Raw genomic sequence first — 27,177 nt, forward strand, 5'->3', positions numbered from 1 at the left:
AATTCTGGGAGGTTCAGTCCTGATTTTGGGGGGTTCAGCCCCGATTTCGGGAGGTTCAGTCCTAATTTTGCGGGGTTCAGTCCCGATTTTTGGAGGTTCAGCCCTGATTTTGGGAGGTTCAGCCAAGATTCCTGCGCGTTTTCGCCACATTCCGGCAGGTTCAGCCCCGATTTTGGGAGGTTCAGCCCCGATTTTGGGAGGTTCAGCCCCGATTTTGCGGGGTTCAGTCCCGATTTTGGGAGGTTCAGCCCCGATTTTGCGGGGTTCAGTCCCGATTTCGGGAGGTTCGGTCCTGATTCCTGCACGTTTTCCACAAATTCCGGCAGGTTCACCCCAATTTTGGGAGCTGCACTCCGATTTTCGGAGGTTCAGCCTCCATTTTGGGGTGGTTCAGTCCTGATTTTGGGAGGTTCAGTCCTAATTTTGCGGGGTTCAGCCCCGATTTTGGGGGGTTCAGCCCCGATTCCTGCGCGTTTTCGCCACATTCCGGCAGGTTCAGCCCCGATTTCGGGAGGTTCAGTCCTGATTCCTGCACGTTTTCCACAAATACCGGCAGGTTCACCCCGATTTTGGGAGCTGCACTCCGATTTTGGGAGGTTCAGCCCCGATTCCGGCAGTTTCACCCCAATTCCTGCACATTTTCCCCCAGTCCCGGTATCCCTGAACCCCCAAAGCCCCTCGGGACCCCCGGATCCTCCTGAGCCCCAAATCCGACATTCCTGAACCCCCAAACCCTCCCAGCAACTTCCCACAAGTATTTTATTTTATTCTATTTTATTGTATTGTATTTTTTTTATTTTTTTATTTTATTTTATTTTTTTATTCTTACTTTTATTTTTATTTTATTTTTATTCTTATTCTTATCCTTATATTTATTCTTATTCTTATTTTAATTCTTATTTTTATTCTTATTTTCACTCTTATTTTAATTTTAATTTCATTTCATTTTCACTTCCATTCCTTCCCCTCCTCTCTCCCCACAACCCGATGATCCCAGAACCCCCAAATTCCCGGGAACGGTTCCCATCCCTCGGCCGTGCCCCGGCAGCGGCTGCCCTCGGGATGAACCGGAGCGCCGGGAGCGCCGGGAACACCGGGAACACCGGGAACACCGGGAGCTCCGGGAGTCCCGGGAGCACCGGGAACACCGGGAGGGGAGTGGGAGCGGTGATTTTGGGGAGCACTGGGAGCACCGGGAGCGCCGGGAACACCGGGGTCACCGGGAGCTCCGGGAACACCGGGAGGGGAGCAGGAGTGGTGATTTAGGGGAGCACTGGGAGCGCCGGGAGCACCGGGATCACCGGGAGCACCGGGAGGGGAGCGGGAGCGGTGATTTAGGGGAGCACCGGGAACACCAGGGTCACCGGGAACACCGGGTGCTCTGGGAGCGCCGGGAGCACCAGGAACACCGGGAGCACCAGGAGCGCCGGGAGCGGTGATTTAGGGGAGCACCGGGAGCACCGGGGTCACCGGGAACACCGGGAGCACTGGGAGCGCCGGGAGCACCGGGAACACCGGGAGCACCGGGAGCGGCGATTTAGGGGAGCACCAGGAGCACCGGGAGCTCCAGGAGCACCGGGAAGACTTGAAGCACCAGGAGCAGTGATTTAGGGGAGCACCGGGAACACCAGGAGCACCGGGAGTGCCGGGATCACCGGGAGCGGTGATTTAGGGGAGCACCGGGAGCTCTGGGAGCACCGGGAACACCGGGAGCGATGATTTAGGGGAGCACCGGGAGCACCGGGAGTGGTGATTTAGGGCAGCACCGGGGTCACCGGGAACACTGGGAGCTCTGGGAGCGCCAGGAGCACCGGGAACACCGGGAGCACCGGGAGCGGTGATTTAGGGGAGTGCCGGGAGCTCTGGGATCACCGGGATCACCGGGAGCACTGGGAGCGGTGATTTAGGGGAACACCGGGATCACCGGGAGCGGTGATTTAGGGGAACACCGGGATCACCGGGAGCACCGGGAGCGGTGATTTAGGGGAACACCGGGATCACCGGGAGCGGTGATTTAGGGGAACACCGGGATCACCGGGAGCACCGGGAGCGGTGATTTAGGGGATCACCGGGAGTGGTGATTTAGGGGAGCACCGGGATCACCGGGATCACCGGGAGCACCGGGATCACCGGGAGCGATGATTTAGGGGAGCACCGGGAGCTCTGGGATCACCGCTCCCGGTGATTTAGGGGAGCGTCACCGGCACCGCGAGGCTGCGGTGGAGCAGCTGCGCCGGCAGATGATGAAACATTTCCCCGGCCGCGGAATCAACCACGGAGCCTTGGCCGGGATCCAGGGATGGAGATCGTGCCCCGGAGTCGCCCCCGGGGGTCCCTCCGGAGGGGTGGAAAAAATTGGATAAATCCCAGATTCCTGGTTGGGTTTTTATGGGAATTCTGAATTGGACTAATCCTGGATTCATCCCTGGTTCGGTGTTTTTATGGGAATCATGGATTGGATAAACCCTGGATTCCCAGTTCAAGGTTTTTATGGGAATCGTGAACTGGAAAAATCCTGGATTCCTGGTTTGATTTTTATGGGAATTCTGAATGGGACTAATCCTGGATTCATCCCTGGTTCAGTGTTTTTGTGGGAATCATGGATTGGACAAATCCTGGATTCTTGGTTGGGTTTTTATGGGAATCTTGGATTGGGTAAACCCCAGATTTCCTGGTTTGGTTTTTATGGGAATCGTGGATTGGATAAATCCCGGATTCCCAGTTCGGTGTTTTTATGGGAATCGTGGATTGGATAAACCCCGGATCCCTGGGAAGTGTGGATCCCGGTGGGATGGGACACGTGGATCCTGCTGGGATCGGATGGATCCTGCTGGACACGCGGATCCTGCTTTGGGATTCCCAGTTTGGGAATTCCCGGGATGGGAAGGACACAATTGTGGTGACCCCAAATCCAAATTCCCAACCCTGAAGAGGCACCAGATTCCCAATTTCCTGATTCCTGGGAATGGGGAGATGGATTTGGTGATCCCCAAATCCAAATTCCCAACCTTGAAAAGTCACCTCGTTCCCAATTTCCCGATTCCTGCCGATTCCTGGGAATGGGGAGATGGATTTGGTGACCCCAAATCCAAATTCCCAACCCCCAAAAAGTCACCAGATTCCAAATTTCCCAATTCCTGCTGATTCCTGGGAATGGGGAGGACGCCGCTCCTCTTCCCAGTGCTCTCCCCATTCCATGGGGAAACTGAGGCACGCATCCAGCCCTTCCCATCCCCTTTTCCTCCCGGAATCCCTTTTCCCATAAAACCCCTCCCGATCCCCAATCCCAGCGCAGCCGAGCCCTCGTTAAGACCTTAACGAACCAAATCCCAACAAATCCCAACAAATCCCAACAAATCCCATTCCTCCTCCTCCTCCTCCTCCTCCTCCTCCTCCTCCTCCTCCTCCTCCTCCTCCTCCTCCTCCTCCTCTTCCTCCTCCTCTTCCTCCTCCTCCTCTCCCGCTTCCCAAAATCCGGGAATTCCGGGAAGGAGCGCAGCAGAGTCCGGCCGGGCTCGGCGTTAACGATCCCATGGAAATTAACGTAATTAACGAACATCTGCGCGAGGCCGTTTGGCAGCACCGAGCGCCTTTAACGAGCTTTTCATCCTCCCCGACCACGGGGTTATCCCGTCCCTAAGGATGCCCAAAAATCCCGGGATTTATCCCAAAATTTATCCCGGAATTCAGCAAAAAAGGAATTTTTTCCTCAGTTTTAAATTGGGATTGCGAGAGCAGCCGAGGCGCCGCTTGGTCCGAGGGGTTTTGGGATAAATTTGGGGTTTGGGATAAATTGGGATTTTTTTTCCATCTGGATACTGAAAAATCCTGGGATTTATTCCAGGATTTATCCCGGAACTCAGCAAAAAAAGGAATTTTTTTCTCAGTTTTAAATTGGGATTGCAAGAGCAGTGCGGCTCGGCCCGAGGGGTTTTGGGATAAATTTGGGTTTTAGGGATAAATTGGGATTTTTTTATTCCCATCCCTTTGGATGCCCAAAAATCCCGGGATTTAGCCCAAAATTTATCCCAGGATTCAGCAAAAAAAGGAATTTTTTCCTCAGTTTTAAATTGGGATTGTGAGAGCAGCCGAGGCACCGCTCGGTCCGAGGGGTTTTGGGATAAATTTGGGGTTTTTTTCCTTAAATTGGGATTTTTTTTCCTTTTGGATACTGAAAAATCCCGGGATTTATCCCGAGGTTTATCCCGAGATTTATCCCAAAATTTATCCCAGGATTCAGCAGAGAAGGAATTTTTTTGGTGGGTTTTAAATTGGGATTAGGATTGGCGGAGTGGCCAAGGGATTTGGGGGATTTCTGCGGGATTTGGGGTCTTTTCATGGGATTTGGGGAATTTTTTATGGGATTTGGGGAATTTCTGAGGGATTTGGGGTATTTTCATGGGATTTGGGGAATTTTTTGCGGGATATGGGATTTTTTGGTGGGATTTTGAGTATTTCTTTGAGATTTGGGAGATTTCTGTGGGATTTTTGTGGGATTTTTGTGGGATTCCAGGTATTTTTGCAGGATTTGGGGTATTTCTGTGGGATTTGGGGTATTTTAGTGGGATTTTGTATATTTTTTGTGGGATTTGGGTTATTTTTGCAGGATTTGGGGTATTTTTGCAGGTTTTGGGGTGTTTCTGTGGGATTTGGGGTGTTTCTGTGGGATTTTGGATATGTTTTTGCAGGATTTGGGGTATTTCTCTGGGATTTGGGGTGTTTCTGTGGGATTTGGGGCATTTCTGTGGGATTTGGGGCGTTTCTGTGGGATTTGGGGTGTTTCTGTGGGATTTGGGGTGTTTCTGTGGGATTTGGGGTATTTCAGTGGGATTTGGGGCGTTTCTGTGGGATTTGGGGTGTTTCTGTGGGATTTGGGGCATTTCTGTGGGATTTGGGGTATTTTAGTGGGATTTTGTATATTTTTTGTGATATTTGGGTTATTTTTACAGGATTTAGGGTATTTTTGCAGGATTTGGGGTGTTTCTGTGGGATTTGGGGTATTTTTACAGGATTTGGGGTGTTTCTGTGGGATTTGAGGTGTTTCTGTGGGATTTTGGATATGTTTTTGCAGGATTTGGGGTATTTCTGTGGGATTTGGGGTATTTTAGTGGGATTTGGGGTGTTTCTGTGGGATTTGGGGTACTTTTGCAGGATTTGGGGTGTTTCTGTGGGATTTGGGGTGTTTCTGTGGGATTTTGGATATGTTTCTGTGGGATTTGGGGTGTTTCTGTGGGATTTGGGGTGTTTCTGCGGGATCTGGAGGCCTGACCCCAATCCCGGTCCCACAGGAATATCCCGGCTATGGTTGGTGGGTCGGGGAGCTCGGCCGGGAAATCGGGATCGTCCCGAGGGAATTCCTGACGCCGGCCTTCGAGCTGGAGGAGTGACCGGGACACGGAGACGGAGAGGTGAGGGGAGGGGTTGGGGTTTGGGGTTTGGGATTTGGGGTTTGGGTTGGGGTTTGGGGTTGGGGTTTGGGGTTTGGGGTTTGGGGTTTGGGGTTTGGGTTCAGGTTTGGGGTTGGGGTTGGGGTTTGGGATTTGGGATTTGGGTTCAGGTTTGGGGTTTGGGATTTGGGATTTGGGGTTTGGGATTTGGGTTCAGGTTTGGGGTTTGGGATTTGGGGTTTGGGTTCAGGTTTGGGGTTTGGGATTTGGGGACTGGGTTTTGGGGTTGGGATTTGGGGTCAGGTTTCAGGTTTGGGGTTTAGGGTCAGGTTTGGGATTTGGGGTTTGGGATCTGGGATTTGGGGTCAGGTTTGGGATTTGGGATCTGGGATTTGGGGTCAGGTTTGGGGTTTGGGATGCGGGATTTGGGGTCTAGGTTTGGGGTTTGAGGTCAGGTTTGGGATTTGGGGTTTGGGATCTGGGATTTGGGGTGCGGATTTGGGATTTGGGGACGGATCCATCCCCGCGGTCTCCACGTCCCGTTTTCCCTGGAGCAGGCGGTGGCAGCCCGCGGCATTCCCTGGATCCCAAATCCCACAGATCCCACAAATCCCATGGGATTCACGCGGCAGAGCCCCCACGGCGCTGGCACCGAGCGGATTTATCCCAAAAACCCCTCCTGGAGCCATTCCATGGGGAAACTGAGGCACGCATCCCGCTCTTCCCAAAAAATCCCGAATTCCCCGGAGATCTCCCGCCCTCATTATCCCGCTTTTCTTGCCTCAATCCCAAATTCCCTGGAAATCCCAAATCCAGGTGCTCTCCCTCAATAAATCCCTTTTTCCTCTCCAAAAAAATTCCTCTGGGAATGATCGGGAATGGCTGGGAATGATCAGGAATGTTCGGGAATGATCGGGAATGATCGGGAATGTTCGGGAATGATCAGGAATGATCAGGAATGATCAGGAATGATCAGGAATTATCAGGAATGATCGGGAATGATCTGGAATGATCAGGAATGATCAGGAATGATCGGGAATGATCTGGAATGATCAGGAATTATTGGGAATGATCAGGAATGTTCGGGAATGATCAGGAATTATCGGGAATGGCCGGGAATGATCGGGAATGATCGGGAATTATCGGGAATGATCGGGAATGGTCGGGAATGGTCGGGAATGGCCAGGAATGATTGGGAATGATCAGGAATGATTGGGAATGATCAGGAATGATCGGGAATGATCAGGAATGATCGGGAATGGCCGGGAATGGTCGGGAATGGTCGGGAATGGTCGGGAATAATCGGGAATGTTCGGGAATGATCAGGAATGATCGGGAATGGCCAGGAATGATCAGGAATGATCGGGAATGGCCGGGAATTATCGGGAATGGCCGGGAATTATTGGGAATGGTCGGGAATGTTCGGGAATGATCAGGAATGATCGGGAATGATCAGGAATGATCGGGAATGATCAGGAATGATCGGGAATGATCAGGAATTATCAGGAATGATCGGGAATGGCCGGGAATGATCTGGAATGTTCGGGAATGTTCGGGAATGATCAGGAATGATCAGGAATGATCAGGAATGATCAGGAATGATTGGGAATGATCAGGAATGATCTGGAATGATCGGGAATGGTCGGGAATGTTCAGGAATGATCGGGAATGGTCGGGAATGGTCGGGAATGATCTGGAATGATTGGGAATGGCCAGGAATGATCGGGAATGATCGGGAATGATTGGGAATGATCGGGAATGATCGGGAATGATCAGGAATGGCCAGGAATGATCGGGAATGATCAGGAATGATCGGGAATGATCGGGAATGGTCGGGAATGATCGGGAATGATCAGGAATGATCAGGAATGATCGGGAATGTTCGGGAATGATCGGGAATGATCGGGAATGATCGGCCCCTTTGCTGTGAGGGCGAATCCAGCTCATCCTCCTCCCACTTTTCCTGCTTTTCCTGCTTTTCCTGCTTTTCCTGGTCTCCCTCCCCTCCCGCACTTGCTGCGGGGCCGCTCCATGGTGGAAGGGCTCCAGTCCCTCCGGAATTCCCAAAAAATATTCCCAAATGCCTCTGGATTCCCAAACTGGGCCCAGATCCCTCTGATATTCCCCAAACTCAGCTCAAATTCCTCGGGAGCGGATCCCCAGGCTGGGATCAGATCCCAGGTTTCGGATCAGATCCATGGATTCGGGTCAGATCCCAGGATTTGGGTCAGATCCATGTATTCCCAGCAGATCCCTGGATTCCCAGCAGATCCCTGGATTATCTCCCCTCACGGCACGCTCATGAATATTAATGAGCGCTCATGAATATTCACGAGGAGCTCAGCCAATCGCAGCCGCGCCTGGAGCCCTGAACCCCTCCCGGCATTCCCAAATTCCCTCAATCCCGGAATTCCCGGCTCCCCCCGGCACAGCCTCCTCCAGCTCCGCTTTAATTCCAAGGATTTTAATTCATTTAATTTTATTTCCATTTTTATTGTTTTTTATTTCCTGCCCACACCCCGTGCTGAAGGAGGGGGAGGCACCAACCCCACCCCGAGCTGCTCCCGCTTTTCCCAAAAATCCCTGGAAAAGCCCCAGCGGGAAGGGGGGACACAAATTCCAGCCCCATCCCTCCCTTTTCCCGGCGGGAAGCTTGGCTCGGGTTGTCCCGGTTTGGGAATTCCAGAGGGTTTGGAAGCAGGAGCAGAGCAAGGAAAACAGTGCTGGGAATACCCGGGGATACCAGGGAATGCCAGGGAATATCGGGAATATCGGGAATCTCCACTGGAGCCGCATTCCCAGCGCTCCCAGCCCGTCCATCCCGGGGCTCCGCGCTGATCCCTCTCCCAGCGAGGGCTGCGGGGCCTGAGGGTGTCTGGAATTCCTGGAATTCCCGGGAATTCTGGGAATGCTGCGCTCTCCAGAGGGGTCACTCCGTGTCCAGCCGGGAATTCCAGGCTCTCCAGAGGGGTCACTGCATGTCCAGCTGGGATTTCTGGGAATTCTGGGATCTCCAGAGGGGTCACTCCGTGTCCAGACGGGAATTCCAGGCTCTCCAGAGTGGTCATTCCGCGTCCGGCCGGACATCCTGGGACTCCTCGGGGCTCTCCAGAGGGGTCACTCCGTGTCCAGCCGGACACTCCGGGCTCTCCAGAGGGGTCACTCCGTGTCCGGCCGGACACTCCGGGCTCTCCAGAGGGGTCACTCCGTGTCCAGCCGGACACTCCGGGCTCTCCAGAGGGGTCACTCCGTGTCCGGCCGGACACTCGGGGCTCTCCAGAGGGGTCACTCCGTGTCCAGCTGGACACTCCGGGCTCTCCAGAGGGGTCACTCCGTGTCCGGCCGGACACTCGGGGCTCTCCGGCCGCGCCTCGTCCATGCCGAAGTCACTCCAGTCGGAAAAGCTCCCCGGGCAGCCCTGGGCGCTTCCCAGCCCGGCCCAGCTGGGAAAAGAGAGCGGGAAAAGGGATCCAGGGAATGTCCGGATCTCCATCCCAGCGGGAGCAGCGGGGCTGGGAAAGGGGGAATTCCAATCCCAGGGATATTCCAGCCTCCCTGGCCCGGGATCCACAAGGAGGAGCTGGGAATTCCCAGTATCCGCAGGAAGGAGCTGGGAATTCCCGGGATCTGCAGGAAGGAGCCAGGAATTCCTGGGATCCGAAGGGAGGGGCTGGGAATTCCCGGGATCCACAGGAAGGAGCTGGGAATGTCCTAGGATTCGCAGGAAGGAGCTGGGAATTCCCGGGATCAACAGGGAGGAGCCGGGAATTCCCGGGATTGGCAGGGAGAGGCTGGGAATTCCCGGGATCAACAGGAAGGAGCCGGGAATTCCCGGGATCCAAATGGAGGGGCTGGGAATGTCCTGGGATCCACAGGAAGAGGCTGGGAATTTGTGGGATCTACAGGAAGGAGCCAGGAATTCCCGGGATCCACAGGAACAGGCTGGGAATTCCCAGGATCCGCAGGGAGGAGCCCGGAATTCCTGGGATTTGCAGGAAGGAGCTGGGAATTCCCGGGATCAACAAGGAGGGGCTGGGAATTCCCGGGATCCGCAGGGAGGAGCCGGGAATTCCCAGGATCAACAGGAAGGAGCCGGGAATTCCCGGGATCCGAATGGAGGGGCTGGGAATGTCCTGGGATCCACAGGGAGGGGCTGGGAATGTCCTGGGATCCACAGGAAGAGGCTGGGAATTTGTGGGATCTACAGGAAGGAGCCAGGAATTCCCGGGATCCACAGGAAGAGGCTGGGAATTCCCGGGATCTGCAGGAAGGAGCCAGGAATTCCTGGGATCCGAAGGGAGGGGCTGGGAATGTCCTGGGATCCGCAAGAAGGAGCCCGGAATTCCCGGGATTTGCAGGAAGGAGCAGGGAATTCCCGGGATCAACAGGAAGGAGCCAGGAATTCCCGGGATCTGCAGGAAGGAGCTCGGAATTCTTGGGATCCGCAGGGAGGGGCTGGGAATTCCCGGGATCAACAGGAAGGGGCCGGGAATTCCCAGGATCCAAAGGAACGAGCCGGGAATTCCCGGGCTGCTCCTCCTGTCCCTGTCCCACAGTCCCAGCCGGGACGCCCCTGATGTCGTTACCTGGCTCCGGGCATGGCCGCGCTGTCCCCGCGCTGTCCCCAGGCCAGCCCCGCGCTGTCCCCGCGCTGTCCCCAGGCCAGCCCCGCGCTGTCCCCGCGCTGTCCCCGCGCGTGGCACACGATGGCCTGTGTCACCGAGAGCGGCGCCCGGCCCTGCACGCAGGCCTCGATGGCGGCCGGGGGCAGCTGGCTCTGCAGGAACAGGTGCAGGCGGCTGTCGGAGAGCAGCACGGCGCTCTGCAGCACCCTGGGGACACACACGGGGACACGTCACCCTGCTGTCACCCTGCTGTCACCCTGCTGTCACCCTGCAGGGACACTGAGCTCTGCAGCACCCTGGGGACACACACGGGGACACGTCACCCTGCTGTCACCCTGCTGTCACCCTGCTGTCACCCTGCTGTCACCCTACAGGGACACGGCGCTCTGCAGCACCCTGGGGACATGGGGACACAGGGACACGGCACCCTGGGGACATGGGGCACATCACCCTGGGGACACGGGGACACGTCACCACGGGGACACGGGGACACGGCACCCTGGGGACATGGGGACATGGGGACACGTCACCACAGGGACACGGGGCCATGTCACCCTGGGGACACAGGGACACGGGGTCATGGGGACACAGGGACACGTCACCACAGGGACATGGGGCCATGTCACCCTGGGGACACGGGGACACGGGGTCATGGGGACACGGGGACATGTCACCCTGGGGACACGGGGACACGTCACCCTGCTGTCACCCTGCTGTCACCCTGCTGTCACCCTGCTGTCACCCTGCTGTCACCCTGCTGGCCCTGCTGGCACGGTCACCAGCGTCACGCAGCCCTCCACTGTCACCTCAGCCACCCCTGGGCACTGTCCCCTCCGCTCAGCCTTTCCCACACCCCAAATCCCAACCTCCAAATCTCCCAAACCCCCAAACCCCAAATCCCAAACCCAGACCCCAAATCCCAAATCCCAAACCACAAATCCCAATCTCCAAAACCCCAAAACCCCAAATCCCAAACCCAGATCCCAAATCCCAAACCACAAATTCCAATCTCCAAAACCCCAAAACCCCAAATCCCAAACGCAGACCCCAAATCCCAAATCCCAAACCCAGACCCCAAATCCCAAACCACAAATCCCAATCTCCAAAACCCCAAAACCCCAAATCCCAAATGCAGACCCCAAACCCCAAATCCCAAACCACAAATCCCACACCCCAAACCCAGACCCCAGACCCCAAACCCCAATCTCCAAATCCTCAAATCCCAAACCCCAGACCCCAAACAAACCCCAAACCCCAAATCCCAATCTCCAAATCCCCAGACCCCAAATCCCACACCCCAGACCCCGCTCCCACCTCTCCAGGAAGCGCTGCAGGCCCAGCCGCCGCCTCTCGATGAATTCATCGGCGCTTCCCAGGAAAAACGCGGATTTTCCCGGCAGCTCCGGGACCGGCCTGCGGGATTTGGGGTTTGGAGTTCAGGGTTTGGGATTTGGGGACTGGGATTTGGGGTTTGAGTCTGGGATTCGGGGTTTGGGGTTGGAGTTCGGGATTTGGGGACAGTTTGGGATTTGGGGTTTGGGATTTGAGGTTGGAGTTTGGGATTTGGGGTTTGGATTTGAGGTTGGAGTTTGGGATTTGGGGTTCAGGATTTGGGATTTGGGGTTGCATCCCAGGAATTCTCACACCAATCCGGCGTTCCTCTGGAGCTGCCTCCTCAGCCACACGAATTCCCGGTAGCGGCGCCGCACACACGAGGTCTTGGCAGTGAAGGCCTTGCTGTTGGTCTGGAAAAATCCCCGGAACGGGAATTATCCAGGGAATTTATCCATGGGAATTATCCATGGGAACTGTCCATGGGAACTGTCCATGGGAATTATCCCTGGGAATTATCCCTGGGAACTGTCCATGGGAATCGAATCAGCCCTGGGAATTTTCTGTGGGATCAAGGGGTTGGATCTGGTCCCTGAGGATCCAGGATGGGAATTCTCCATGGGATTGAGGGGCTGGATCTGAGGATCCAGGATGGGAATTCTCTGTGGGATGGAGGCTCAGGATCTCAGTCCCTGAGGATCCAGGATGGGAATTCTCTGTGGGAATTCTCTGTGGGATGGAGGCTCAGGATCTCAGTCCCTGAGGATCCAGGATGGGAATTCTCTGTGGGAATTCTCCGTGGGATGGAGGCTCAGGATCTCAATCCCTGAGGATCCAGGATGGGAATTCCATGGGAATTCTCCGTGGGAATTCTCTGTGGGATGGAGGCTCAGGATCTCAGTCCCTGAGGATTCAGGATGGGAATTCCATGGGAATTCTCTGTGGGATGGAGGCTCAGGATCTCAGTCCCTGCGGGATCCCCTGGATGCCGGATCCGGGCGCGATCCCGAGGATTCCCCTCGGGACAATCCCGCTGTGGAGCCCCCGGCGGGGCTGGAAAAGGGGGATATTCCCATCCCAGCCCCGATCCCGGCTCACGTGCAGGAAGATCTTGTAATCCACGTAGGAATTCCAGGAGCCCTCGTTCTGCACGCGGGGATCCTGCACCCGCACTGTGGTCAGCTCCTGTGGGAACGGGAATGGGAACGGGAATGGGAATGGGAATGGGAATGGGAACGGGAACGGGAATGGGAATGGGAATGGGAGCGGGAATGGGAATGGGAGCGGGAATGGGAATGGGGATGGGGATGGGGGAATGGGAAAGGGAATGGGAGTGGGGGAATGGGAATGGGAATGGGAATGGGGGAACGGGAACAGGAACAGGAATGGGAATGGGAATGGGAATGGAATGGGAATGGGAACGGGAACGGGAATGGGGGAATGGGAATGGGAATGGGGATGGGGATGGGAACGGGAATGGGAACGGGAGTGGGGATGGGAATGGGGGAACGGGAATGGGGATGGGGGAATGGGAAAGGGAATGGGAACAGGAATGGGAACGGGAAAGGGAACGGGAATGGGGGAATGGGAACGGGAATGGGAATGGGAACGGGAACAGGAACAGGAATGGGAACGGGAACAGGAATGGGAACAGGAACGGGAATGGGAAAGGGAACGGGAATGGGGATGGGAATGGGAACGGGAATGGGAACAGGAATGGGAATGGGAACAGGAACGGGAATGGGGATGGGAATGGGGGAATGGGAATGGGAACGGGAACGGGAATGGGAACGGGAATGGGGATGGGAATGGGAGCGGGAATGGGAACGGGAATGGGAACGGGAATGGGGGAATGGGAACGGGAACAGGAATGGGAATGGAATGGGAACAGGAACGGGAATGGGAATGGGGGAATGGGAATGGGAACAGGAATGGGAGCGGGAATGGGAACGGGAATGGGAGCAGGGGCTCCGGGAACGGGGATCTACCCCCATCCCTGATTTTCCAGCTTCCCAAGAACGGGACTGGAGAGCTCCAAAAACTGGGATTCACCCCATTCCTGCTTTCCCAACTTTCTGAGGATGGCACAGATACCTCCAAACATTCCCAGTCCCATTCCCACTCCCATTCCCAGTCCCATTCCCATTCCCATTCCCACTCCCATTCCCATTCTTATTCCCATTTCCATTCTTATTCCCATTCCCATTTCCATTCCCATTCCCATTCTTATTCCCATTCCCATTCCCATTCTTATTCCCATTCCCATTCCCATTCTTATTCCCATTCCCGTTCCCATTCCCATTCCCATTCCCATTCTTATTCCCATTCCCACTCCCATTCCCATTCCCATTCCCATTTCCATTCTTATTCCCATTCCCAGCCACCCCTGGGTTCAGCCCCATGGACTCCCATGGAAATGGAATTCCCAAGAATTCCAACCGGCCCAAATTCCCGAATTTGGGAATAAACCAGGAAAGCTCCTCACTTCCTCTCGGTTCTCCAACATCCTAGAGCCAGAGCCCAGCGGGAAACATCTGGGAAGAAAAAAAAAACAAACAAAAATGGGATTGAGAAAGAGAAATCCTTGTTTTCCATGGATTCTGCATCCCCCAGAATTCTGGGATGCCGCAGCTTTTGGGAATACTGGAAATCCCTGGAATGTGGGGACAAGCCTCGATTAAATCTGGGATTCCCGGTTTGGGGTGGTTTCCCTGAAATTGGGGATTTTCCAAGGCTCTGCTGCCTCTCCCCTGCCTGGGATTGATGTTCCAGGAGAGAATTCCAGGGAAATTCCTGCCAGGGATTTTTATTCCTGCTTATCCCAGGCTCTTTTTTATCCCGATCCATCCCTAAAAACCTTTCCCAACCCCCTGGAACAGCAGAAATCCTCTTTTCCATCCACGGGAAAACCCTCCAGAAACAGAAAAACCGGAATGAATCCCATTTACTTCCTGATTTTCCTTGTCGCTGGTGGATTCCTGATTAATAAATCCCATTTATCCCCTATTTTCCTTGGACACAGCCGCCTCTAAGAGGCTGGAAGTCGCTTTTTTAGGATCCTCATCCCAACACCTTTACCCTTCCTAGGGATGTCCACAACGAGTCCCAAAACCCAGGGAAAAGCAGGGAAAAGCGGGAATAAATCCCAATTTATTCTATTCCCACGCTGCCGAATTCCCGAATTCCAGGGAAGGAAAAGTTTGGGAATGGGATCGGAGCTGAGGGCGAGCCCCGGGCCGGGAGAGGCCGCGGCCGGGGCTGAGGCCCAGCCCAGCGCCGCCCCCTCCTCGCGGGAGGTTTGGGGACACCGGGACCCCCCCAGGGGACACCGGGACCCCCCCGAGGGGACACCGGGACCCCCCCGAGGGGACACCGGGACCCCCAAATCTGTCCCCTCCCCTCAGGGCCCCCTCACCTCGCACAGCGCGCGGCCCCTTTAAGCGGCGGCGGCGGCGCGCGCTTTTATAGCGCGGGCGGGACCGGAAGTTCCGGTGCGGGGCATGATGGGAGTTGTAGTTCGGACACCTGTGGGGACCACACCCCCTTTGGGGACAGGGAGGGACAAGGAAGGGTTTGGAGCTCCTGGAGGAGCTGAGGGAGCTGGGAATGTCGATCCTGGAGAAAAGGGGGATCAGGAGGAACCTTCTGGATCTCCATCAGGGTCAGAGAAGGGTTTGGAGCAGCTAAAGGAGCTGGGAATGTCGATCCTGGAGAAAAGAGGGATCGGTGGGAACCTTCTGGATCTTCACAAGGGACAGAGAAGGGTTTGGAGCTCCTGGAGAGGCTGAGGGAGCTGGGAATGTCGATCCTGGAGAAAAGAGGGATCAGGGGGAACTTTCTGGATCTCCATCAGGGCCTGGGAAGGGTTTGGAGCAGCTAAAGGAGCGGGGAATGTCGATCCTGGAGAAAAGAGGGATCAGAAGGAACCTTCTGGATCTCCATCAGGGTCAGAGAAGGGTTTGGAGCTCCTGGAGGAGCTGAGGGAGTGGGAATGTTGATCCTGGAGAAAAGAGGGATCAGGGGGAACCTTCTGGATCTGCACCAGGGACAGGGAAGGGTTTGGAGCTCCTGGAGAGGCTGAGGGAGCTGGGAATGTTGATCCTGGAGAAAAGAGGGATCGGTGGGAACATTCTGGATCTCCATCAGGGTCAGAGAAGGGTTTGGAGCAGCTAAAGGAGCTGGGAATGTTGATCCTGGAGAAAAGAGGGATCAGGAGGAACCTTCTGGATCACCACAAATCCCTGAGAGAGGGCGCAGCCGAAGGTCGGGCTGGGACAGGAGGAGAGGGAACAGCCTCAGCTTTACATCAGCAGGAATTTCTCCATGGAAATGGAAATTCCATGGAAAGGGAAATTCCATGGAAAGGGAATTACAACACCGGCACAGCTGCCCAGGCTGCTGCTGGCTGTCCCCAATCCCCAAAAACCCCTGGAAGTGGCACTTGGGGACACGGCCGGTGGTGACACAACGCTGCTGGGCTTGGCCATCCTGAGGGCTTTTCCAGCCTGGAGGATCCCAAGATTCCCTGGATAAATTATTTATGGAAACCATGAGCAGGAGCCTTCCCCTGGGGCTCTGCCCTGATGGACAAGGCGCTTTTGGGGCACAGCTTAAACTCGAACACCCGCGAGTTCTTTGCCGCCATTAAACCATCTAATTAACCGATTTCACCATCTAATTAACCGATTTCACCATCTAATTAACCCATTTCACCATCTAATTTACCCATTTCACCATCTAATTTACCCATTTCACCATCTAATTAACCCATTTCACCATCTGCTTGTTATGGATACATTTTATATTGTTGTTTATATGTTTATATTCATTAAAATGAATGCTATGTGTTTAAGAATGAGAAACTTTTGTTGTATTTAGTTTTTTTCATTTCTGTTATTGATGAAATTTAGAAATAGTGGTATAATACATGTATGTTAGGCTATGGCGTAGTATTAAAATAAAAACTGCTTTTGTTTGTATAACCCAAAGACTGAGGGGAAAAAAAATAGCTGGAGAACTCCTGCATTTGTAAACTCTCTTATCCAGATGAAGACAGCAGTGAGCAGAGCTCTGGGGGAGGAATTTATTGCATTTCTGGTATCAGGGAATGTAAATCTCAATGGCACCAAGAGGATTCATCTATTGGGAAGGGGGCAAGAGAAAACTGAACAGAAGAACACCAAAGATCCTAAGAGGAATGTGTGAATATGTGTGAGAATTTATGAATATGTATGAGAATTTATGGATATGGAGCAGGGTTCTGTTTTTAAGGGACAATCCTTTGTCAGTGAGGTGAATGCAGAGACACCCAGCTGTATTTGTATACTTTATTTTTTTCTTCTAATTGTCTTTTTTATTAAACTTTTAAATCCTATAAAAATGATGCGAACCTCGTTTTTCACATACTTAACTTAAGCAGTATTTAATTATTTAATTAGCGGCGGGGCGGAAGGGAGGGGCAGCACCACCCCCCCCCCCCCCCACGGACTACACCTCCCATCAAGCCCCGCGAGCGCGGCGGACTACACCTCCCGGCGCGCCCCGCGCGCACGCGCACCCGCCGTTCCGCGCGGACTACACCTCCCATCACACCCCGCGGCACCCAGCGAAACACACTGCGGTTCACCGGCGGTGCTGACTACACCTCCCGGCGTGCCCCGCGCGGGCGCGGCGCAGGCGCGGTGCGCGCGGCGGGCAGCGGCGCTGGCCGGGCTCTTTTGTTCAGGGCGGCGGACGGAGCGCGGCCAGGCCCGGGCCCCCCCGACCCCCGAGCGCGCCCCCGCGGCCCTTCCCTCGGACACCGGCGGCGGGGCTGGCCCAGGTCAGCGGGAGCGCGCGCGGCGGCGGCGGGGGGGCGGGGGGGGCCGGTGCTGAGGGGGGCGAAGGGGGGCGGGGCGGCCGTGGGGGGAGGGGAGGTGCTGAGGGGAGATGGGGGAGGGGAGGGGGGGAAAGGGGGGGAGAGGGGGGGGTTGGGGGGGCGGGGAGGGGGAAGGGGGATGGGGTCAGGGAGGGGTTTGGGGTCGGTGAGGGGTTTGAGGCTGGGGTCGGTGCAGGGAGGGGTTTGGGGATGGGGTCAGTGAGGAGATGGGATCAGGGAGAAGATTTGGGGCTGGGGTCAGTGAGGGGATTTGGGGCTGGGGTCAGTGAGGGGATTTGGGGCTGGGATCAGTGAGGGGATTTGGGGTCAGTGAGGGGATGGGAACAGTGAGGGGAGCGATTTGGGGCTGGGGTCAGGGAGGGGATTTGGGGTCAGTGCAGGGATTTGGGGATGGGGTCAGTGAGGGGATGGATTTGGGGCTGGGGTCAGTATAGGCAGTGATTTGGGGCTGGGGTCAGTTTGGATTTGGGGTCAGGGATGGATTTTGGGCTGGGATCAGTATAGGGAGCGATTTGGGGCTGGGGTCAGTGAAGGGATGGATTTGGGGCTGGAGTCAGGGCAGGGATGGATTTGGGGCTGGGGTCAGTGAGGGGATGGATTTGGGGCTGGGGTCAGTGAGGAGATGGGATCAGTGAGGGGAGCGATTTGGGGATGGGGTCAGTGAGGGGATGGATTTAGGTCTGGGGTCAGTGAGATGGATTTAGGTCTGGGGTCAGTATAGGGATGGATTTGGGGCTGGGGTCAGGATGGATTTGGGGTCAGGATAGATTTGGGGTCAGGTTGGATTTGGGGTCAGGATAGATTTGGGGCTGGGGTCAGGATGGATTTGGGGTCAGGGTAGATTTGGGGCTGAGGTCAGGTTGGATTTGGGGTCAGGATGGATTTGGGGCTGAGGTCAGGATAGATTTGGGGTCAGGGATGGATTTGGGGCTGGGGTCAGGATGGATTTGGGGTCAGGATAGATTTGGGGTCAGGATGGATTTGGGGTCAGGATGGATTTGGGGTCAGGGATGGATTTGGGGTGCTGGGGGTCGATGTAGGATTGGTTTGGGGGTTTTGGGATGGGGAGAAGTGGGATGGGATGTCAGGAATGTTGGGATTTGGGTTCTGGGGGTGCCCCCCAAAAAGGAGCTGCACAGGGGGAAAGGGAGGTCTGGGACTCTGGAATTTTGGGATTTGAGTTTTGGGGTCCAGGAGTTTGGGATTCTGGAATTTTGGGGTTTTGGGGTGGGGGAGATCCCATGGAGAGAGGAGAGAGAGGAAGGAAAACAGGAAACTGCGGCGTGGAAGTGAGTTTGGGGGGAAAAAGTGGAATTTGTGCAGGAGAAAAAAGGGATTTTGGGGGTGGGAAAAGGGAATTTGAGAGGGGGGAAAGTGGGATTTGAGGGGGAGAAAAAGTGGGATTTGTGAGGGAAAAGTGGGATTTGTGAGGGAAAAGTGGGATTTGAGGGGGAGAAAAAGTGGGATTTGTGAGGGAAAAGTGGGATTTGTGAGAGGAAAAGTGGGATTTGTGAGGGAAAAGTGGGATTTGTGAGAGGAAAAGTGGGATTTTGGGGGACAGGGCTTTAAAAACCCCTTGGAATGAGAGGAAGGGGATCTCCATGGAAAAGCGGGAATCCGGGGAAGGAGCAGGATCGGGGAGGGACAAGCGACAACTTTTGGCGGGAAGCTGGAAAAATCCCGGGAATCCGGGCTTGGGAGAGCTCCTTGGGAGAGGAATTCAGGAATTGGGGGCGGAGCTGGATCGGGAATGTGCCGGGAAGCAGCGGGAGCTGTTTTGGGGGAATCCTGCTGGAAATTTGGGAATCCCAGCGGGGATTTGTGTGCCTGGGAAAGCTTTTCCCAGGAAAAAATAGGATTTGGAGTTAGGAATGGCTTGGGGTTGTGCCGGGAATTTTGGGTGGGAAACTCCTGGAATGTGGATGGGGGAACCCAGGGATGGGTCTGGAAGTGGCTCCTATAAAACTGAGGGGTCCCAGGGGTGAAAAAGTGGGAATTTGGCGGGATAATTCCAGGTTTTGCTGTGGAAGAGGCTGGAAATGTGGGGAGAATTAGGGATAAATCCCAAAAATCCTCCGGAAATTGAGAGGGGAGGGTGGGGCTCGGGATGCTGGAATCCATGGAATTCAGCTGGGGCTGCTCCAGCCCCCAGGAAATGCCTGAAAAAACTGGGAATGGGCTTGGAATGCAGCCCCTCCATCCTTTGGGAATTCCTTGTGGGAATCTGGGAAAAGTGGACCCCAAAATGCTCAGAATCCAGAGTTTTCCTGGCTCTGGATCCAGAGTTTTTCCAGCCTTGAATCCATGGATTTCCAAGCCTTGAATGCAGGGATTTTCAGGCTCTGAATCCATGGATTTCCCAGCCCTGAATCCAAGACTTTTCCCAGCCCTGAATCCAGGGATTTCCCAAGCACTGCTGTTGGGATTTTCCGGAGTTTTTGCTTCCCTGAGCAGCTCTGGAATCCCAGATTCTCCTGCCCTGGGAACAGAACGACCCCAGAAAATTCGGGATCCGGGAATGCGCCCTGGATTTCATTGGGATAAACAGCCAAGGGAATTGGAGTTCATAGAATTCCCAAAAATCCCACTTTTCCCACAGAATTCCCATCCCAGGCAGCGCAGGGAGAAAAAACCAGGAAAACCCCAACATCCCTGAGGATTTCCCATCCCAAACAAAACAGGGAGAGAAAAATTCCCACTTCCCCAAGGGGAGCTCAGCAAAACCTTGGGAACAAAACCAAAACCTGGGGCAGCTTTTAGCTAAAAAATTCCCGTGAAATTACACAAAAAAAATCCCAATTTTCGCTCGGGGGGAGCTCCCAGGCGGAATTCTCGGGTTGATCCCGGGGTTTTTTTAATTCCCATTTTTTTTTTCCTGGCGCAGCAGCCCGGGCAAGCGGAGAAGCTGGCCGGCACAATGGGAAAAAAGCAGAACAAGAAAAAGGTGGAAGAGGTGCTGGAGGAGGAGGAGGAGGAGTACGTGGTGGAGAAGGTTCTGGACCGGCGCGTGGTCAAGGGCAAGGTGGAATATCTGCTCAAGTGGAAGGGATTCTCCGAGTGAGTCCCGCCCGGATCCGCGCCTTTCCCGGGAAAACCGCGGGGGAATCTCGGGAAATCTCGGGCTGTGAGAGGGATTCCTGGCTGCTGGGAAATCCTGGGAAATCCTGGGGTGACCGGGGGAAGTTTTTGGGGGGTCTAAGGGATTCTCATCCCAAGCGGGGAGGGAGAGAAAATGCTGGAAAATCCTGGTGTGCCCAAGGGAATTCCTGCTGTGCCCAAGGAATTCCTGCTGTGCCCAAGGAATTCCTGCTGTGCCCAAGGAATTCCAGGGTGGCAGGGGTAGAAAATCCTGGGAGGTTGTGGTGTTCCCAAGGATTTGCCATCCCAAGCAGGGAGGGAGAGAAAATCCATGGATTTCCCAACCCTGAATCAAGGGATTTCCTTGCTGTGAATCCAGGGATTTCCCGTCTCTGAATCCATGGATTTCCCAGCCCTGAATCCAAGAGTTTTCCCAGCCCTGAATCCATGGATTTCCTTGCTGTGAATCCAGGGATTTCCTTGCTGTGAATCCAAGGATTTCCCAGCCCTGAATCCAGGGATTTCCCAGCTCTGAATCCAACACTTTTCCCAGCCCTGAATCCAAGAGTTTTCCCAGCCCTGAATCCGGGGATTTCCTTGCTATGAATCCAAGACTTTTCCCAGCCCTGAATCCAGGGATTTCCCAGCCCTGAATCAAGGGATTTCCTTGCTGTGAATCCAAGAGTTTTCCCAGCCCTGAATCCAGGGATTTCCTTGCTGTGAATCCAGGGATTTCTCAGCTCTGAATCCATGGATTTCCCAGCCCTGAATCCAAGACTTTTCCCGGCCCTGAATCCATGGATTTCCCAGCCCTGCATCTGGGGATTTCCTTGCTATGAATCCAACACTTTTCCCAGCCCTGAATCCATGGATTTCCTTGCTGTGAATCCAGGGATTTCCCAGCTCTGAATCCATGGATTTCCCAGCCCTGAATCCAAGAGTTTTCCCAGCCCTGAATCCAGGGATTTCCCAGCTCTGAATCCAAGACTTTTCCCAGCCCTGAATCCATGGATTTCCTTGCTGTGAATCCAGGGATTTCCTTGCTGTGAATCCAAGGATTTCCCAGCCCTGAATCCAAGGATTTCCCAGCCCTGAATCCATGGATTTCCCAGCCCTGAATCCATGGATTTCCCAGCCCTGAATCCAAGACTTTTCCCAGCCCTGAATCCAGGGATTTCCCAACCACCACTGTTGGGATTTTCCGGAGTTTTTGCTGGAATCCCAGATTCTCCCGCCCCGGGAACAGAACGACCCCGGAGATTTCGGGATCCAGGAACGCGCCCCCGGGAATCCCCTCCCCGATCCCAAATCCGGGCTCTTCCCGCAAAAACCAGAGTGGGAAAAACCTGGGATTTGTCATTTCCCGTCAGCGAGGACAACACCTGGGAGCCCGAGGAGAACCTGGACTGCCCGGATCTGATCGCGGAATTCCTGCAATCCCAGAAAACCGCCCACGAGAGCGAGAAATCCGAGGGCAGCAAGCGCAAGGCCGAGTCGGACACGGAGGACAAAGGGGAGGAGAGCAAGCCAAAGAAAAAGAAGGAAGAGGTGAGGATGGATCCAGGAAAAAGGATTCCAAGAGGGAAAAAAATATCCCTGGGAAAAGGGGTTTTGTTTTTTTGGGGCGTTTCAGGGGGTTTTTGTGGAGGGTTGGGAAGGAGGAGGGAGGGAAAAGTGGGAAAATCGCAGGGTTGACAAGGAATTCCAGCAGAGCAGGGAGGGAAAAGTGGGAAAATCCAGTGTTTCCAAGGATTTCCCATCCCAGGGAAAAATCCTGGTGTTCCCAAGGATTTCCTATCCCAGGGAAAATCCTGGTGTTCCCAAGGATTTCCCATCCCAGGGAAAATCCCGGTGTTCCCAAGGATTTCCTATCCCAGGGAAAATCCTGGTGTTGCCAAGGATTTCCCATCCCAGGGAAAATCCTGGTGTTCCCAAGGATTTCCCATCCCAGGGAAAAATCCTGGTGTTCCCAAGGATTTCCCATCCCAGGGAAAAATCCTGGTGTTCCCAAGGATTTCCCATCCCAGGGAAAATCCTGGTGTTCCCAAGGATTTCCCATCCCAGGGAAAAATCCTGGTGTTCCCAAGGATTTCCTATCCCAGGGAAAATCCTGGTGTTCCCAAGGATTTCCTATCCCAGGGAAAATCCTGGTGTTCCCAAGGATTTCCCATCCCAGGGAAAATCCCGGTGTTCCCAAGGAACTCCAAGAGGGCAGGGAGAGAAAATCCTGGGTGGGAAAATCCTGGTGTTCCCAAGGAAAATCCCGGTGTTCCCAAGGAATTTCAGCAGGGCAGGAAGAGAATATCCTGGAAAATCCCAGTTTGTTCCCAGTCCATTCCCAGTCCATTCCCAGCGGAACCAATTCCCTGTCTCCTGTCCCTCCATCCCTTTCCCAGTTTCTCCCTGGCTCCTTCCCTTCCCCAGCTGATCCTTCCCAGCCCCGGGATCATTCCCACATCCCTGCAGTTCCATCCTGCTCCTCCCAGGAGGAGAGGAACGGCGCTCCGGGAATTCACCCCTGGAATTTCCTCCCTTTTCCCAGTCGGAGAAACCGCGAGGCTTTGCCCGAGGCTTCGAGCCGGAGCGAATCATCGGAGCCACAGATTCCAGCGGGGAGCTGATGTTCCTGATGAAGTGGTGAGGCCCTGGGGGGGCTGGAAGCTCTTCCCTCATTCCCAGGAGCATTCCCAGGATCATTCCATTGCATCCTTCCCTTGGATCGTTCCGTGGGATCTGGGGTTGGGTGGGATCAGGGCTCCAGGGAGGGGATGGAGAGGATGGAGCGTGGCCAGGGAAGGGTTTGGAGCTCCTGGAGAGGCTGAGGGAGCTGGGAATGTCGATCCTGGAGGAAAGAGGGATCAGGAGGAACCTTCTGAGGTTCCCGGCAGGTGGGGACATCAGGCTGTGATCCCAGGGAATGGTCAGGGATCCCTGGAACATCCAGAATTCCTCAGGAATTCCATTCTCCTGCTCCCTGATCCCTCCTTTTCCCTCTCCCTGATTCCCTCTCCTCCCCTAGCAGGAAGAACTCGGACGAGACCAAACTGGTGCTGGCCAAGGATCAGGGTTGGGATCAGGGATCAGGATCAGAATTAGGGTCAGGATTAGGGATCAGGGTTTGGGTTTGGGATCCCTGGAACATCCAGAACCCTTCAGGAATTCCATTCTCCTCATCCCCCTTTCCTCCCTCTCCCCGCAGGAAGAACTTGGACGAGGCCGACCTGGTGCCGGCCAAGGAGGCCAACATCAAGTGTCAGGATCAGGATCAGGATTAGGGATGAGGATTAGGGATCAGGGTTTGGGTCAGGGATCCCTGGAACATCCAGAACCCCTCAGGAATTCCATTCTCCTGCTCCCTGATCCCTCCTTATCCCTCTCCCTGCAGGAAGAACTCGGACAAGACCAACCTGGTGCCAGCCAAGGATCAGGGTCGGGATCAGGGTCAGGATTAGGGATCAGGGTTTGGGTTTGGGATCCCTGGAATATCCAGAACCCTTCAGGAATTCCATTCTCATCCCCCATTCCTCCCTCTCCCCGCAGGAAGAACTCGGACAAGACCAACCTGGTGCTGGCCAAGGATCAGGGTTGGGATCAGGATCAGAATTAGGGATCAGGGTCAGGATCAGGAGTCAGGGTCAGGGATCAGGGTCAGGGTGTGGGTCAGGGATCCCCGGAACATCCAGAATTCCTCAGGAATTCCATTCTCCTGCTCCCTGATCCCTCCTTTTCCCTCTCCCCGCAGGAAGAACTCGGACAAGACCAACCTGGTGCCGGCCAAGGATCAGGGATCAGGAGTCAGGGTCAGGATTAGGGATCAGTGTCAGGATTAGGGATCAGGGTTTGGGATCCCTGGAACATCCAGAACCCTTCAGGAATTCCATTCTCATCCCCCATTCCTCCCTCTCCCCGCAGGAAGAACTCGGACGAGGCCGACCTGGTGCTGGCCAAGGACCAGGGTCAGGATTAGGGATCAGGGTCAGGATTAGGGATCAGGGTTTGGGTTTAGGATCAGGGTTTGGGTTTGGGATCCCTGGAACATCCAGAACCCCTCAGGAATTCCATTCTCCTGATCCCCCATTCCTCCCTCTCCTCTCCCCGCAGGAAGAACTCGGACGAGGCCGACCTGGTGCCGGCCAAGGAGGCCAACATCAAGTGTCCGCAGGTGGTGATCTCGTTCTACGAGGAGCGCCTGACGTGGCACTCGTACCCCTCCGAGGACGATGACAAGAAGGAGGACAAGAACTAATCCCGGCGGCCTTCCGGCTGGTTTTTTTTTTTTGGGAAGAAGATCCGAACTTTTTTGTGGGGTTGTGAGCAAAGGAGGGGGTTTGGAGGTGCCCTTGGAAGAGCCCCCCCAGCCCCAGCCCCAGCCCGGTTTCTGTGCTCCTCCGCTCCCTGCCGTGTCCAGATTCCAAGCAGAATCCCATGGAATTCCCCATTCCCAGCAGAATCCCATGGAATTCCCCATTCCCAGCAGAATCCCATGGAATTCCCTATTCCCAGCAGAACCCCGTGGAATTCCAGATTCCATGGGGGAGAGAATAGAGAGGGGGGGGTGAGGGAGGGAGAGTCGAGGGGGATACGGAAACTTTGGGATGGGGTGGGAATTGGGGGCTGGGGAGGGAGGGGTCTCAAAGCCCCTTCCGTGAAGGACTGGCCGGGATGGCCGGGCTGGGGATCGGGATCGGGATCGGGATCGGGATCGGGATTGGGATTGGGAACGCAGATGGATCCTGCTTCCCTTCCAAAGCCCATCCCAGCAGCCCCCAGCCCCGTTCCCAATAGTGTTAACTCCATTTTTAAGGCGTAGCATGTCTCTAGGTCTTTTGATTTGGATTTTTTTTTTTTCCATTTTCCTTTTATTTTCCTTTTTTTTTGTTGTTTCTTTTCTTTTTTTTTTTCTTTTTTAATTATTCTTTTGCTATTTCCCGGTGTTATCCTTTGGGAAGGGAGGGAGGGATTTTTTTTTTTTGGAGGGGAGGGGGAATTCCATCTCTTTTAATCAAGGAGAGAAATGAGATTTGGTGATGACATTCCCAGATCTTTTCCAGATTTTTGGGGGCTTTTTTTTTTGGTTTGGTTGATTTTTATTTTTTTTTTAAATAACCTGAATTCGGGGAATTTTTCTAAAAAACAAAAAAAAACAAAACCCTGAATTCAGGATAGAAACTCCAATGGATTTAAAAAAAAAAAAGGGGAGAAAAAGGAGAAAATCCCAGAGCCACTGAAACTGTGAATGTCCGGAATCTCCGCAGCTGATCCTCGAGCGATTTTTAGGGGGAAATTTTTGGGGGGAAAAAAGGGAGGGAATTTTTGGGGGGTGGGAGGGAAAGGGGGAGGAACTTTGTGCAAACTCAACTTTGTGATTCTGTACAATCCTGCAGCAGAACACGGGGAGGGGGGGATGGGTTTTAACCCTTTCATTGCCTTTTCCACCCTTTTTTTTTGATGTTTTTTTCCGTTCAAAGGTGCTATTTCTCCAAAATTTTTTGGGGAGGGGGGGGAGAAACAAATTCCCAAAAAATTCCCAAAAAAAAAAAAAAAAAAAATCCTGAATTTCTGACCTTTCCTTCCTTTTCCCACCCTCGGATTTTTCCTGCCCAACCAGCAGGGAGGGAACGTGGGAGGGAAAAGAATCCACAGCAGCACAAGGAGAAATCCAATCAATCCCAACTCCTCCCCAAAGCGAGGTCGGGATTCTCTTTCCCAAAAACCTTTCGGGAAGGGGGGGGAGTTTTGATTTTTGAAATCAGATTTATTTCCCCAAATCCTGAACTATTTAAGTGACTCCAGGGGGTGGGATCTCGACGTGCATTGTACAAACCTTTTTTTATGAGCATGTGTTTGGGTTCCTGTGCTAAAAATCCGTGTGCAAATGTAAAAGTTCGTGTTTGGATTTTAACTTCACACACCGAGCTCTGTCCAGTTTTTATTTTGGGGGTTTGATTTTTTTGGGTTTTTTTTTTTTTTCCTGGTTTTGAATTTTTTTTTTCTTTTTTTTTTTTTTTTTTGGTCTCAATAAAATTTTAGATTTATAATCCTGATTTTTTAAAAAAATTTTTTCTTAATAATTTATTTTTTTTAAATCTTTCCTTTCCTCCCTTTTCCTCCAGTGCTGATCCACCAGGTAGAGCAGGACACAGAGGGAAGGTGAGCCCTGAGCTGGGCGAGAGCTTTGGAGAAAGGTCTGGAGAAGGTTCTGGAACAGGGTCTGGAGAAGGTTCTGGAACAGGGTCTGGAGAAGGTTCTGGAACAGGGTCTGGAGCAGGTTCCGGGGCGGTTCTAGAGCGGTTCCGGATCGGTTCTAGAGCGGTTCCGGATTGGGTTCTCGAGTGGTTCTGGATCCGGTTCTCGAGCAGGTTCTGGAGAAGGTTCTGGAGCGGGTTCTCGAGAGGGTTCTTGCTTTGGAGAAGGTTCCGACTTTGGAGAAGGTTCTTGCTTTGGAGCAGGACCTGGAGCAGGTTCTGGCTCTGGAGAAGGTTCCAGCTTTGGAGCAGGACCTGGAGCAGGTTCTGGCTCTGGAGAAGGTTCTGGTTTTGGAGCACGACCTGGAGCAGGTTCTGGCTCTGGAGAAGGTTCCGGAGCAGGCTCTGGGTTTCTTTTGGCCTCCAGCCGGGCTGGGAGCCTGGGGCACCTTGGCCTGGAGGAGGAGGAGGAGGAGGAGGAGGAAGGCTCCTGGTGGAGGAGAGCGGTTCCTGGATGAGGATGGTGGCTCCTGGAGGAGGAGGAAGATTCTTTGAGGAGGGTTCCTGGAGGAGGAAGAGGAGGAGGAAAGCTCTTGGAGGAGGAGGAGGAAGGCTCCTGGTGGAGGGGAGCGGTTCTTGGATGAGGATGGTGGCTCCTGGAGGAGGAAGAGGAGGAGGAAAGCTCCTGGAGG

General features: G+C 54.2%; 3 protein-coding genes across 5 annotated transcripts in view; 2 read left to right on the forward strand and 1 right to left on the reverse strand.

Annotated features, from left to right (window-relative positions):
* Window positions 1-6,234, forward strand: part of SKAP1 (src kinase associated phosphoprotein 1) — an 80,424-nt gene extending 74,190 nt beyond the window's left edge. Inside the window, exons 12-13 of the mRNA XM_058858030.1 lie at window positions 5,289-5,408; window positions 5,945-6,234. Of these exons, the coding sequence (XP_058714013.1) occupies window positions 5,289-5,387 (99 nt within the window). The 3' untranslated portion in view covers window positions 5,388-5,408; window positions 5,945-6,234. The remainder of the gene's footprint in view (window positions 1-5,288; window positions 5,409-5,944) is intronic.
* A 1,590-nt stretch (window positions 6,235-7,824) lies between these two features.
* SNX11 (sorting nexin 11) lies at window positions 7,825-14,827 on the reverse strand. 2 transcript variants are annotated; one of them, XM_058858032.1, is made up of 7 exons: window positions 14,760-14,827; window positions 13,830-13,878; window positions 12,443-12,529; window positions 11,657-11,757; window positions 11,327-11,425; window positions 9,974-10,219; window positions 7,825-8,830 (listed from the first exon to the last, which is right to left on the reverse strand). In XM_058858032.1, exons 2-7 carry the CDS (start codon window positions 13,848-13,850, stop codon window positions 8,452-8,454), a joined length of 933 nt encoding a protein of 310 aa, XP_058714015.1. In that variant the 5' UTR covers window positions 13,851-13,878; window positions 14,760-14,827; the 3' UTR covers window positions 7,825-8,451. The 2 variants fall into 2 exon arrangements, with proteins under 2 accessions (XP_058714015.1, XP_058714014.1); XM_058858031.1 differs by lacking the exon at window positions 14,760-14,827 and adding an exon at window positions 14,423-14,670.
* Window positions 14,828-17,031: 2,204 nt separating this feature from the next.
* CBX1 (chromobox 1) lies at window positions 17,032-25,456 on the forward strand. 2 transcript variants are annotated; one of them, XM_058858034.1, is made up of 5 exons: window positions 17,032-17,165; window positions 20,107-20,279; window positions 21,671-21,848; window positions 22,843-22,937; window positions 24,402-25,456. In XM_058858034.1, the coding sequence occupies exons 2-5, from the start codon at window positions 20,140-20,142 to the stop codon at window positions 24,544-24,546; spliced, it is 558 nt and encodes a 185-aa protein (XP_058714017.1). In that variant the 5' UTR covers window positions 17,032-17,165; window positions 20,107-20,139; the 3' UTR covers window positions 24,547-25,456. The 2 variants fall into 2 exon arrangements, with proteins under 2 accessions (XP_058714017.1, XP_058714016.1); XM_058858033.1 differs by having other exon boundaries at window positions 20,110-20,279.
* Window positions 25,457-27,177: the final 1,721 nt, after the last annotated feature.

This window comes from Poecile atricapillus, chromosome 27, assembly GCF_030490865.1.
Source record: "Poecile atricapillus isolate bPoeAtr1 chromosome 27, bPoeAtr1.hap1, whole genome shotgun sequence".
NCBI lineage: Eukaryota > Metazoa > Chordata > Aves > Passeriformes > Paridae > Poecile > Poecile atricapillus.

What these genes read in the sequence shown, in the direction of transcription:
- CBX1 (XM_058858034.1), top strand. Translation starts at nt 20,140, where the DNA reads ATGGGAAAAAAGCAGAACAAGAAAAAGGTGGAAGAGGTGCTGGAGGAG. An exon ending in AAGTGGAAGGGATTCTCCGA is followed by an intron (nt 20,280 to 21,670) that starts GTGAGTCCCGCC and finishes ATTTCCCGTCAG; the next exon opens with CGAGGACAACACCTGGGAGC. An exon ending in CAAAGAAAAAGAAGGAAGAG is followed by an intron (nt 21,849 to 22,842) that starts GTGAGGATGGAT and finishes CCCTTTTCCCAG; the next exon opens with TCGGAGAAACCGCGAGGCTT.
- SNX11 (XM_058858032.1), bottom strand. Translation starts at nt 13,850, where the DNA reads ATGTTGGAGAACCGAGAGGAA. An exon ending in TGTTGGAGAACCGAGAGGAA is followed by an intron (nt 12,530 to 13,829) that starts GTGAGGAGCTTT and finishes CCGTTCCCACAG; the next exon opens with GAGCTGACCACAGTGCGGGT. An exon ending in CAGAGGAACGCCGGATTGGT is followed by an intron (nt 11,426 to 11,656) that starts GTGAGAATTCCT and finishes CAAATCCCGCAG; the next exon opens with GCCGGTCCCGGAGCTGCCGG.